General features: G+C 40.5%; 1 protein-coding gene across 2 annotated transcripts in view; it reads left to right on the top strand.

Annotated features, from left to right (window-relative positions):
• Positions 1-14,373, top strand: part of BRWD3 (bromodomain and WD repeat domain containing 3) — a 68,586-nt gene that overhangs the window by 11,312 nt on the left and 42,901 nt on the right. For both annotated transcript variants that reach the window (XM_081964071.1, XM_081964070.1), the window contains exons 6-14: positions 258-356; positions 3,255-3,415; positions 4,719-4,940; positions 5,208-5,308; positions 6,484-6,554; positions 8,726-8,826; positions 9,951-9,991; positions 12,871-12,975; positions 13,682-13,835. In XM_081964071.1, coding sequence (XP_081820197.1) covers positions 258-356; positions 3,255-3,415; positions 4,719-4,940; positions 5,208-5,308; positions 6,484-6,554; positions 8,726-8,826; positions 9,951-9,991; positions 12,871-12,975; positions 13,682-13,835 — 1,055 coding nt within the window. The remainder of the gene's footprint in view (positions 1-257; positions 357-3,254; positions 3,416-4,718; positions 4,941-5,207; positions 5,309-6,483; positions 6,555-8,725; positions 8,827-9,950; positions 9,992-12,870; positions 12,976-13,681; positions 13,836-14,373) is intronic.

Genomic DNA, 14,373 nt, shown 5'->3' with positions numbered 1-14,373 from the left:
TTGCACTGCTTAGTCTTTATCATTGAACCTACAATGGGCCACATAGCTTATGTATTGTAATTGTAGTATAGTTAGACCACGTATAATTGACAGGCTGGATTTTATTATAGATTTTAGTTGTTATTTATTATTTTATACTAGAATGTTTAATTGTATATTTACTGAGCGTCTTTATTTGTTCCGGTCTCTGGTCTAAGACTGTAATAAATTGATTGATTGATTGAATGATTGACCCGCTCTGAATCCTGTTTGCACAGAATGCAGGCACACAGCCTGGAAGGGTTCCGCGTTTGCAGCCTTGCATCGGGGCAGACCTCCCGAAGTCCCCATAAACTATGGGAGGCCACCAAATGTGGGTAAGGAATAACTTTCTTGTATGCGAATGTTATATTCCAATGTTTTGTTTATTTATCCCTATCCTGCCTTTATTATTTTTACAAATAATGAAGGGCGGCAAACTTATCCAATGCACCCTTCCTCTCCTATTTTCACACAACGATATATGTGAGGTGGGTTGAATTGAATGCTAGCAACAGCACTTAAGGTTGAATACCGCTTCACGGTCCTTTATAGCGCACTCTGAGCGGTTTACAGAGTCAGCATCTTGCCCCCAACAAATTGAGTCCACATTTTACCGACCTTGGAAAAATGAGCCAACCTTGAGCCAGTCAGGATCGAACTCCTGGCAGTGGGAAGAGTTAGCCTGCAGTGCTGCATTCTAAACACTGCACCACCATGGTTTCCTAGAGAATGACTGTGCTCTGACCTAGGCTTCCCAAGAGCATGAAGCAAACTCCTGGTCCTGAGAAAAACCCCTTTTATTAATTGACTGTGAATTCTGCTCATTCACATCCAGCAAAGTCTTTCAAGGGAGGATTTACAGTCACAGACCTTATCTGGCTTGGAGAGCTGACAGGCCGATATCTGCAAAACTTGGCAAGGAGTCTCGGAGAGTCACGAACCAATTAAAAGAACTAATTGTCTCCTGCAAACTCCACTCCCCGTTCGCTCCTCTTTTATTTCCTCTGGGAGGGGCCATTCATCATCCACCTGTGGCCTTACTCCCAAGTCGACCCCTGTTCTTTAGCTCTTCCCTTCATCTGGCCACTCTGCACATGCACACACTGGGAACAGGCTCCAGCTGTTCATCTGCCTCACTGATGTCTGACTGTGAAGGCAGCTAATAACTGGCATACGGCCCTGGCCCCCTCTCTGCCTCCGACACAGACCCCTCATCAGAGCCTTCCCCAGACTCCAGGACTGGCCCATGTTCCTCCCCAACCTCCCCATTGTCCGAATCTGCTGCCAGCTCCGTTGGCGGGCCACAACTGACTGGCTCAAAGTCACTCAGCTGGCTTTCATGGCTAAGGCAGGTCTTGAATTCACAGCCTCTGGCTTTCTAGCCTGGCATCTTAACCGCAGTAGGAAAACTTTCAGTGGGTCAGTTTGAAAATGGTGGCCTATTGTTGTAAAGCTAAAGTTGTTTTTAGGATTAGAATATATTTATTTCTTAGTACAGCCTATCTCCCCTTCCAAATGTATCTTAAATGTATTTTATTATTATGACCGATTTTATTTGTATTGACTGTACACCGCCCCGAGTCCCTTTCTGGGAGAGGGGCGGTCTAAAAATCTAAGAAATAAATAAATAAAATAATAAAGTTAAAAGGATTTATTTTTCTTCCCTCTCTTAATGACGAAAACATGGCTGCTATTTTAAGCCAAAGGATCCATCATAATTTTAGGAATGCAACCTAGAACAGAACGATTAAATTGGGACAGTGCTGCATTGTAACTTCAGCATAGATACCCAAATTTAAGCTCAAAGAATTTGCCGGTCATTGAGCGAATAAACATTACTGTGACTGTCTGACTGAAACAAACAAACAGAGAAGTTTCCGCATTAGGCATGTTTTTCTCTCTGGATAATTCCCTAAATTGCTGGTATGTCACTGGGCTGTTCCGTTCTAAATTAACCCTGCCCTTGGCCATTTCGTCATTTGTTAAAGCAACGGCAAAAGTTTTAGATAGTTCCCCTTTTGAAGTTGCCAAAGATACCCCCCCCCCGATGTCACCTCTTTCCCAAAATGTCCCTAGAGCAGAGACCATGTTTCCCCGAAAATTCGACCCTGTCTTATTTTTTTTTTGCCACCAACAAAAGGCACCTGATCTTATTTTTTGGGTGGGGTGGGGATTTTCGTTGTGAGAAATTTCTGTGGCCACCAAGGCTTTCCTGAAGGCCTCTGCAGCCGATAACAGAGCTCTGTTATCAGCTACAGAAGCCTTCAGGAAAGTCTTGCTGGCTGCAGAAAAAAATGGACCAGTGAGGCAGGTGTTGGGGTATGCAAGGCCCGGCTACAACTGTCCAAAAGTAAGTAGTAGGGCAGCTCTGCCCGTCCCCTGCCCCCATCCCCACCCTAGTTTAATTTTTACCCGTGCACTTTGTCGTCGGTGGGGGTCTTAATTAGGGAGAAGCACAGGGTGGCAGCTCTGACAATGTATTTATTCATTGCCTTAGTGTTTTGTTGGTCAGTTTGTGCCGAAGGAAGAATACAAACTGCATTTACAAACCGTTTCTGTGTTTGGCTGGTTTCATTAACCCTTCGGAACCTGACATAGGGCTTATTTTGGAGAGGTAGGGCTTATATTGGACGCACATGTAAAAATCAAGCTAGGACTTACTTTCAGAGTAGTTTGTATCTTCGTGGAAACGGGGTATATTTAGCCAAGAGAAACCGGTCATCTCTGCCTCTCCCCCCCCCCCTCCGATTCAGGGGTGGGTTGCTGCCGGCATCACTGCTGATTTGGCACATGGGATTTTTTGGGCTCCTCCTGCATGCACATTTGCACATGAAAAGCTCTGTGCATTCGCAAAACGGTAAAAATCAAACAAAATTACATTTCTGCAAAGAAATCTGTTCGGTGCATGTGCAGAGCCAAAAATCAAAATGGTAGGAGAACCGGTTCGGGGGCATGGAAGGAAGGGCAGCTCCAACACCCCACCCCATCCATCCCCACCCTAGTTTAATTTTTACCCGTGCACTCTGGAGTGGGCGGGATCTTAATTAAGACTTAGTTTGGACACACGTGTAAAAATCAAGCTAGGACTTAACTTTTGTATTTTCAGGGAAACGGGTGCTAGTTCTTACCCAGGCTAATACTCTTTTATCGACAGACAGGAATGGACCATTAAAACGAAGTCGATGAAAGAAAAGTATAATCAGGACGATAACAGCATTTTTCTCATTTGGCAGTGACCCTAATAGGAGCCAGACAGTTAACTGGGTACGGACGTTTCAGCCATTTGTTCCCAACTTCTTTTTATCAACACATCAAGATGCACAAGAGAATCCTGGGCCATTTGTCATCTGTGTATTGCATAGCGTTTGATCGTGCTGGGAGACGAATTTTCACTGTGAGTGGAATGGAACTGAAATATTCCGCAACGTTGAATAATTTTGCCTGCTTTTTTTTTTATAGCTTCTCGTACTATATGGGGGGTTTTACCTTGACTTTGTAAAATACGTTTTCTAAAATGGGGGTGGCGCTACTGTATCAGCAACTTCCATTAAAATGTTTCAAATAACTGAATCCTACAAATAAACGTTATTTGTTCGTTAGTTACTGTTGCCAAAATTGAGAAACTCGACCGTATAAGGGTCTTCAGGGAAAATAGTGGCATTTCTGCATGCTAGACTTTGGGGTTTGAAATGGTCTGACTGGTACAGGACCAGGATGCTGAACCTATGGCACATGTGCCAGAGGCGGCACACAGAGCTCTCTCTGTGGGCACATGCACCATCGCCACGGTGCTGGAGTGCCAGGAATCGGCCCAAAAAATGGCCTGAAAACGGCCCGTAAAACAGTGTGAAAACGGTCCCCAAAACAGGCAAAAAATTGGCATGTGTGTGCCGGCCAGCTGGTCTTTGGGTTTCCTGTGCATGCGCATGTTTGGTGCTGAGAAGGTTTGCCATCACTGGTATAGGGTGTTAAGGTACCAAGGATTACATCCCACTCAATAAGAACTCCGAGGCAGGCAAATTCCTCAAAGAACATTTTATCGGGACATATCAAAGTCTCCCAAAGTTCGAACACCTGCACCAATGTGATTCATTCCCAGGGGGAAGGATTTTATTTAGGTTACAATACCCCAGCTATCTCTACAACACACACACACACACACACCCTTACCCTGCTGTGTCAGCCCTGAAGCCGTGAGAAGAGAAACCTCCCTAGAGAAAACTAACAAAAAGGAAATGGCCACAGTTCGGCCAACCTATTCCAAGCAGCTGGCCTGGCTCAACTTTGATCTAACCATATCGCTCCTGACGGGTTTTTAACTGGGTATTTTAATTATATTTAATTTCTAGGGGTTTTATATACTGTTTTTAATTGTTTTTATCAATCGACCTCCTCCTTGTGTATGTTTCAGTGTATGTCTTTGCTATATGTTTGTTTTGTTTACATATTTATTTCGTATGTTTCGTTGTACGCCGCCCCGAGTCCTTCGGGAGAGGGTGCGGCTAAGAAATAAATATATTATTATTATTATTATTATTATTATTATTATTATTATTATTATTATTATTATTATTATTAACCTCAGGGTTCACATGGGGTTTCCTGCTTGAGCATAGGGTTGGACTAGAAGACCTCCAAAGTCCCTTCCAACTCTTATTCTGTTCTGTTTTGTTTTGTTTTTTTGCATGAAACATTAGGGTTCAGATGATTGCTTGGTGAAAATTTGGGCTACTGATAACGGGCGCTTGCTTTCAACCCTCCGAGGACATTCAGCTGAAATTTCTGACATGGCTGTCAGCTATGAGAATACCCTCCTTGCTGCAGGCAGTTGTGACAAGGTGGTCAGAGTCTGGTGCCTTCGAACCTGTGCACCTGTGGCGGTGCTGTTGGGCCACTCGGCTTCCATTACTTCCATACAGGTGAGAGAAGGAAGGATTTCCTAAACTGCGAGAATTAAAACTGCATTTCCTTGCTGTCTCTGAGTTAATAATCTTCAAACGGTTTTTGGCATCGTCAGATCACTTGCTCTTTGAATATTCTTGTCTGATCTGATCTGATCTGAATATGGTCCATGTCAAAACAGTACCTTTTTGTGTAAGCAGATGGCCGCTGTTAACATTTTTGTAGAAGTATACGAAGAAAGTTTTTTGCCTGTTCATTGCAACTTTTGTTCTTTTGATTTTTAGTTTTCCCCTGCAAGAAAAGGAACAACTCGATACCTCACTTCTACTGGTGCTGATGGAACTATTTGTTTCTGGCAATGGCATTTAAACACCATGAAATTCAAGTATGTTGCTTTATTTGATCTATCAAGTTGGGTTTTGCCACTGAGCAGTAATGCTGTGTAAGTTTCAAGAGGGATGGTAGCATTTATTAGGATCCCTAGAGTGCTGCAATAAAAGAGATAAAAGGTAAAAAAAATGTGTGTTATAATTAAGTGTAGCATCACTTGAGAATGAAGACAGACCAACAATCTGAATTCTTCTGGCTCTTTCTGATTATAACTCATATAAACCTTTCTGCTAAATTTGCTGGCTCAGGCATGTAGGTGTTAAAATCCCAGATGCCTGAAGGGTACAGAATTTCTCTGGGATAAATTGGAAAAATGTGGAAATGGAAAGCATAACTCTGTTTGAGCAAATGAAAATATCCAGTTTATCTCTTCATGTATTTTTGGATGGAAAACACAGAATTTCCGATTCAATTGGCTGCCCTTACATATGTTGATCCATCTGTTTGACTGAGTTTTGGTTGAGTGCAGTGTTTCTCAACCTTGGCAATTTTCAGTTGGGTGGACTGAACCTCCCAGAATTCCCCAGCCAGCATGCTAGCTAGGAGTTCTGAGAGTTGAAGTCCACATATTTTAAGGTTGCCAAAGTTGAGAAACCCTGGTTTAATGCAACGTGTGAACCAAGTAATTAGATCTTAGAGTTGAGACAGCTTTCTCAGCCCTGTTCCCTAAAATCTTTTTAATTTGACTGCCTTGATCCTATTTGCATATTTCTTCATAACAGGATCTTACCAGGGGCAATAAAAGATTTGCCTTGGGGTTTTTTCCCCCCTGCAAAGCATGGTTTCCACAATAAAGCAATGGTGCTTCTTCAAGTGGAAGTTTCAAATCTTTTTTCTCCATGCTTGCCTCGTCCAAATGTTAGGTAGAATGTGATGCTTCTGAGAAGAAATTAAGGAAGTTACAAAAAGACCAGCTAAATTCTTGGAAAGTAAATCTGTTCTGCAGAACTGATCAGCTAATGTACAATCATACTAAAGTTTTATCATATTGGAGTCCTGAGAATCCAAAAAACAATGAAATCTTGATGTCTTAAGGAATCCAGCTAACAGTTCAATACAATTTAGGGAAACTCCAAACTGGGTTTGTTGATATAAGAAATTGAATGTAGAAGTGCAGTCTCTTTGCATTGTCTAATGTAAAATAATTAAAATGTTGTCTCATAACTTCAGGGATCGGCCAGTGAAATTTACAGAGAGATCCAGACCTGGTGTTCAAATATCTTGTTCCTCTTTTAGTTCAGGTACGTATAAATAGAAATCAAATAGGAATGTGTGAATTTGTATCAGGAATAGTTATATTTTTTTGGAAAATTGGAAGAGTGAAGAGATCCCTACAGAGGAGAATGTGATTAGGAAAATATTAGAATATGCAGAAATGAACAGATTGATACTGGCTATTAAAAAGAGAAAGAACAAACTGATTGTTATACAATTTGGGAATCTCTACCGGTGGTTAAAGAATAGACATAAGAATTAATAGTAAAAAAAGTTATGTAATGTATAGAAAATGTATTAATAGTTTATATAATTAATAGAGTTAAATAAATCATAATGAGGATTGTTACAGTATCAGACACTTAAGATATTGGAAATTAAGCTAAGAAGAGATTAAATAAGGAATAAGATTGTAAATTTTAATTGTTGGCACAAAAGAAGAGGGAGTCAAACTATTCTCCAAGGCACCTGAGGGTAGAACAAGAAGCAATGGGTGGAAACTAATCAAGGAGAGAAGCAACTTGGAACTGAGGAGAAATTTCCTGACAGTTAGAACAATGAATCAGTGGAACAGAAGTTGCCTCCAGAAGTTGTGAATGCCCCAACTCTGGAAGTCTTTAAGAAGATGTTGTATAGCTATTTGTCTGAAACGGTACAGGGTTTCCTGCCTAGGCAGGGGGTTGGACTAGAAGACCTCCAAGGTCCCTTCCAACTCTGCTATTGTATTGTATTGTATTTGTATTTGTACCCAGACAACACACTGGTTAATGGAAAATGGATTGCTTATGTAGAAATAAGTATGTATGTATGTATGTATGTATGTATGTATGTATGTATGTATGTATGTATGTATGTGTTGTATTTGTGCTGATAAATAAATAAAGGGAGACTAGTATAGATCTATTTCAAGCTATTTAGCTCTCATCAGCTAGCCATACCCTTACTGGGATTTGAACCTGGGCTGTATTACATATAGGTTCAAATCCCAGTAAGGATATGGCTAGCTGATGAGAGCTAAATAGCTTGAAATAGATCTATACTAGTCTCCCTTTATTTATTTATCAGCACAAATACAACACAAATATAAAAAGGCAACATTAAAAATAAAAATATGGTTTTCTGCCTGGATGGCTTTCTGTAATGAGCCGAAGGACAGAAAGGGGGAGTAGTGAGCTCCCTCCCATATTTGGGCATACCAGTGGTTGTAACACAAATACATATACATACATATATATATGTATGTATATATATGTATGTATATATGTATGTATATATGTTTTCGTAGATGTATGTATGTATGTATGTATGTATGTATGTATGTATGTATGTATGTATGTATGTATTTGTATTACAACCCCTGGTATGCCCAAATATATATATATATGAAAAGCAGCGTTGTACAAGCCCTCTGGAATATCTTGCCCCTCAGCTCTCTTTTTATAAGGGCCTAAAGATATGACTGGTGGGAGAACAATGCAATGGAGGTGGTTGATTGAGTAATAACAGATCTCACCTCCCCCTCCATCCCCACCCTCCCCACGTATCCCAGCTTTTCATGTCCGATTTTAACTCTTCATGTTTTAACTGTATATGTAACTGTAAGCCACCCAGAGTTGTCCTACGGTAAGCTGGGCACCAACAGACTTGATAAATAAAATAAATTTTCTGATTCTTAGTCATGCACTAGCTGCTCTTTGGTTAAAATTGTTGACTAGGTAAGTTTTGTACATTTATATATAGACATTGTAGCTTGTGGTAAAATAAACCAGCATTAAATTTATATTCAGCCTTGGAACAAACCGGTTTTGCAAACAATTTACTTTACATGCAAAACTATCTTAGAAGGATCTTCACCCTTGACTGCTTCTAAAGGAGACAATGGCTATAATACGTCATTTTGCTATTTCCCCCTTTTAAAAATAAATTAATGAAATATGCAGGTGGCCTTCCTCGGTAGTAGCTTTCTAAATGCTAGGCTGATTGGTTACGTTTATGTTTTTCTCAAATTGCAGTAATGATACAGTAATTTCAGGGAAAGATTTTAGGGGAGTGTACAGAATGCTTAAAATTCATCAAATGGGTTGCTCCTTTGCAAAGCTAAGCGTGAAATCTGGCAGGACTGCGTGAACTGCTCCGGATTGAGATATTAAAGATAACTTTCCATTTCTTTTTCTTCCGATGTCTTTTTTTTTTTAAGGTGGCATGTTTATTGCAACAGGAAGCACAGACCACATCATCCGAATATATTATTTGGGCTCTGAATCTCCTGAAAAAATAGCAGAGCTGGAATCTCACATGGTAAGGATTAAATCCCGGGAGAAACTTGGATTTAGTCATTTGATTTGAAGAGAAGATTTTGGTGTTGTGTGTGAGAGATGCCCCCAAAACATAACAATTTTAGCGAAGAACTCTTGGCTAGCCTACATTTTTTCCCCCCATTTCGGAAATCTTATAGGAAACCTTTTCCTATAAAAATATAGTACTTGCTTACCAACCTGTATGTCAAGCTTCTTCAAAGGAGTAGAATGCTCATTGGTTATTCAAGAAAGATTTGGTGGTGTGAGCCATTTCAATAATTGTAATGTGGCCCCAGCAAGCTAATGATTCAGCAAGTAAGAAAATACAAATATAATTTCACAGAGATGCAATGTCTTGTAATTCGACAATGCATAGCAACCTTTTCTGATCTGGACATTCTTCCAATACTTGGAATTCAGATCCCAAAAATTTCCAAAAGCATATTCATTGGGGATCCTGGGAATTGAAATCCACACATTTGGAAGTTTGGGGGAAGGTTCATGAATGAGCATCAGAGGATGACTGATGGTTCATGTGCCAGTAGAGACTGAGTTGCCTCTTGCTCGAGAACATACTCCCTCACCTCCTGAGAATCCAGCCCACTGCATTCTAGCACAGGTACAATATATGTCGCTGCACTATCATCAGTTTCTCCTATTGGTCCTAGAACGTTCCACCTGCAAACCACAAATCAATGCTTAGTCATCACGATCAATGAGTACCTATGCTAGAATGTAGTGGGCTGGATTTTCCAGAGGTGGGGAGTATGTTCCAGAGCAAGAAGCAACACAGTTGAGATAGTTTGTATGAAAGAAAGAAGGTAGAGACAGCTCCTCCCTAATGGTTCTCAGAACATGTGTTTGATGTAGATAGTAGTCTGCTTCAGTTTGGCAAGATTCTGTCTGTAGGTGTGGAACAATAAGGAAACTTGCTTGGAAGATTTGCCACATGTCTTTCCTGGTTTTTGTGGCTAACAGGCCTAATGTGGTTTAGTATACTGACCTTAACTGGGTTGCATCAACTGTGAGAAATACTTGAGGGAGGAAGGGAGCAGAGGGAAGAAATATTGAGCAGTTGACTGAAACAAATATGTTAATTACAACCATTGTTTTATTATTCTAAAGGACAAGGTCGTTGCCATTCAGTTCTGCAACAATGGCGACAGGTAAGGATTTCTTAAGATGTTCTCGTACTAGAATGCTGTTTTTCTCAAATGCTTTATTAAAAAAAAACTTAAGAGAGTGATTAAAAAACAGAAACAACTGGAAGGTCTAGTTCTAAACTTTTGACGGTGTACATATTCTCCCAACCTTTTGTAACGCCTTACGTGTTCTATAAATATTAAAGAACCAACATTCATTAAACGCATGAGCTGTTAAATAATCCCTAAATTAAAATGTAAGTTAGTAATAGATACAGGTAGCGTTTCACCCTTAATTTTATAGTACGTAGTTATTAAATATAAATGCATTTCATTGCATGATCTCTCTCTCTCTCTCCCTCCCCCTCCCTCCCTCCCTGTTCCTCCCCCCTGCCCTTCTCCCTCTCTCTCTCTCCCCTTCTCCTTCTCCCTCCCTCCCTCTCTCTCCGTCCCTCCTCCCTGCCCCTCTCCCTCTGTGTGTGTGTGTGTGTGTGTGTGTGTGTGTTTCTGTTCTGTTATATTTCTAAGCTCTTTGCAGTTTCCTGGAATTCCCAGCCAGTATACCCACAATATGTGGATGCTTAAACTAAACAACAGCTGTAAAATAGCCTGTGTAATCTATAGAACAAGAATAACAGTACTGCTAGAGGTCAAAAGGAGGTTAACTCTGGAAAGGATATATTTCCCAAACTGGCCCCCATAACCGAGAAATGCAGGTAGTTCCTGACATGCAACCACCATTGGGGTAGAAAATTCATGGTTAGGCGGTGTGGTTGTTAAATGAGACATTGGATGACCACATTTAAGTGGTAGTTCAGCAGAACACATGAAGAAAGACATCGTGTGAGCATGACCTGCAACCTTCCCTGCCAGCTGGACTTTGCTTGTTGGAAGCCAGTTGGGAAGGTCGCAAATGGCCAAGTGTCCGAATTATGACCAAGGGGACACTGCGCCAATCATGAAAGGCAAGAATTGGTCCTACACCACTTTTTTCGGTGCCATTGTAACTTCAGATGGGTGCTAAAGGAACGATTTTAAAGTCGAGAAATACCTGTACTGTTGTTTGTAGAATCTTCTTCCCTTAATACCTAGAAGAGGTACCTACAAAGATAACCAGAGGTCCCAGTCAAAGAACATACACAGGGGTGGCAGGAAGAGGTTATTCTGGTTGCAAACTCTACTGGGCTGAGCAGATCAGCTCCATGTAAAACATCCAGCCTTTAAGAAATGTTAGAGGTTGCTGGTTGCTGCAGTACTCTGATGATTTATATAGTGATATAAATTGTTGTTAGTGCTGAAGTCGTGTCCAACCCATCACAACCAAGTATCTTGATGAAATGGACTACAGTCCATACAATGTCATGCCATAATAAATGTGTTAGTCTTTAAGATGACAAAAGTGTCTTGGGATATGTCAATGAAGATTCAATCATCCAGGCCAAAGGTGTTAAATGGTTGATTCAGGGCAACTGGACCAATCTTTCTTAATCTTTGTTATTGTGGTTAGTTGCGAAGTCGAGTCCGACCCATCGTGACCCCATGGACAACGTTCCTCCAGGCCTTCCTGTCCTCTACCGTCCTCTGGAGTCCATTTAAACTCATGCCAATTTGTTCAGTGACTCCATCCAGCCACCTCATTCTCTGCCGTCCCCTCCTTCTCTTGCCCTCAGTCTTTCCCAGCATTAGGCTCCTCTCCAGTGAGTCCTTCCTTTTCATCAGGTGGCCAAAGTATTTGAGTTTCCTCTTCAGGATCTGGCCTTCTAAAGAGCAGTCAGGGTTGATCTCCTCTAGGACTGACCGGTTGGATGGCCTTGCAGTCCAAGGGACTCACAGGAGTCTTCTCCAGCACCATAGTTCAAAGGCCTCCATTCTTTGGCCCTCAGCCTTTCTTTCTGATATACATTATAGCACTAAAAACATTATTTTGTGACTGGTTCCTTCCAGCTACAAAGCTAACATTCTTTCATATTAGCTTATATGTAATTACTAGCTGAATATTACATGTTTTGACCGTAGCGAGAATTGTATTTGCACAATACTGGAAAAATGAGGAAACTCCTACAGATGAATATGTAATTTTTTAAAAAAATTAGATTGTCCGGAAATGGATAGGTTAAAGATAAAGGATAATGAAGATACAGAATATTTTTTAACGGGACCGGTTTTACCAATGGTTAGATAATATAGCTAGAAATTAGGAGTAGAGTAGAGTAGAGTAGAGTAGAGTAGAGTAGAATAGAATAGAATAGAATAGAATAGAATAGAATAGAATAGAATTATTTATTGGCAAGTGGGATTGGGCACACAAGGAATTCGTCTTTGGTGCATATGGTCTTAATGTACATAAAAGAAAAGATACTTTTGTCAAGAATCATAAGGTACAACACTTAATGATAGTCATAGGATACAAATAGGCAATCAAATTATACTAGGAGACAAAACAATATAAAATTGAAAGATACAACCAACATGTTATAGTCAAAAGTGGGGAAAGTTAGTTACTAGGAAGGAAGAGAAGAATAATAGTAATACAGTCTTCATAGATAATTTGACAGTGTTGTGGGGATTAGTTGTTTAGCGGAGTGATGGCATTTGGGGAAAAAACTGTCCTTGTGTCTACTTGTCCTGGTGTGCAGTGCCCATCAGAACAGCTGGACACAAGGACAGTTTTTTTTGGAAGAATTAGAAGAATATTGCTATATACAAGTACATAATATTATTATTACAATGATTGTGTATTGACCCAGACAGTACACTGTTTATGTACGTTAAAGGAAAAGGCATAAATAACATTAAAGAAAAAAAGAAAGAAAGAAAATGACAGGAGGCTGAAATGGACACAGATAAAGCAGGGCCTGGTCCAAGCAACATGGAGTAATTGTTCTTTTAACTCTGAAATGCAGGCTAAGATTTGTCAGTGGAAGCAGAGATGGAACAGCCCGAGTTTGGCAATACCAACAGCAAGAATGGAAGAACATAGTCCTGGATATGGCCACTAAAATGACTGGGTAAAAAAAAAAAAATCAAGAGCTTTTGTTTTTGCTAAGCGGAGATTAAAACCAATATTAGACCAACAAGCAAGTAAACAATACCCCAATCAGGAAAGACAAATTGAGGCAAACCATTTAATATTAAACAACAGTCTAACCAAGGAATGGTCAAGAATACTCCCACCAACACAGATGAGGCAAGCCACTACTACATAAAAATAAGAGCAAGCCCCATTTCGTTCTACCACTGATGATATTACCTAACTAGTTGATAACCTGGTGTTGCCCGGGTATTTATTTATAGGGGGAAAATGTCCGGACCAAATGTAATTTCTAATGTTGGATTTTCCCCCTTACCAAAGGGAGCCCCCTTGTGGAGTACTGTGAAGCCGTTCCCATGGCAACTCCACTGCGCTGTATAGTAGGACATTTTACGGCAGTACAGTAGAAGCCATTTTAAGGTACAACAGGCTGTATCTTAACAGAACACACACCTCGAGGGTACACACACATACACACACGCACCAGCCATTTATATGTATATATAGATTGGTAATGAAGCGTCTGCAAGAAAACCATCAAGCTCAGAGCAACCAAGGAGCCCACTGGGTCAGCCCCGAGCTATAAATATTCTCTTCTATTGGTATTTTAGTTCAGTATTGCTCAATTTATCATTATGAATATTTTGCCCTTTGCTATGCTGCTGTTGCTTTAATTTTCCCAGGAACAATGTCCTGTCTGGAGAAGACAAAGTGTCCAAGCTGAAGGTGACCATGGTAGCCTGGGATCGATATGACGCCACTGTTATTACAGCAGTGAACAACTTCCTTCTGAAAGTGTGGAATTCTTCCACCGGGCAGCTTCTCCATACTTTATCTGTAAGTTTTTTTAAAAAAAACCTACCCAAATTGGCTTGTTACAGAGATCAACATTTTTAAAGTTCTGTAGGCCTTTCAGACTTTGAAACCCCAATTGTAATAAATTGGTAACACGGATGTTCAGTGGATCTTCCCCAGTATCTTCCCCAGTGACTTTTGCTTTGCAAAAAACGATCACATCTTGGGACACTGCAACCGTCATAAATATGAGACTGTTTGTCAGAGTGTGCATAGGGGGACTACTATTTTGAGACAACCCAGGAGTGGTTTCTCTACAAGGTGTGTGTGTGTGTGTGTGTGTGTGTATGTATGCATGTATGTATATAAAAGAAACAGACATTGTGATCTCTGGAACTTTAAAATATATTGCTCACTTAGCTTTCATTAGCCACTGCTAACATCGTCAGAGTGTAAAAGCCATTAAGGAGATGTCTGCCTTTATACAATATTAATCGATTTGGCCGTTGCGTGCATGATAGGCCCATCCACCCGCCTCCCAACTGTAATTAGTTTTGTTGTTTTTATATCCGGCATGTTA

Source organism: Natrix helvetica (genome assembly GCF_964273705.1).
Source record: "Natrix helvetica genome assembly, chromosome: 11".
NCBI classification, from domain to species: domain Eukaryota; kingdom Metazoa; phylum Chordata; class Lepidosauria; order Squamata; family Natricidae; genus Natrix; species Natrix helvetica.
The sequence above is the reverse complement of the archived record's forward strand: the minus strand, read 5'-3'. Positions and strand labels throughout refer to the sequence as shown.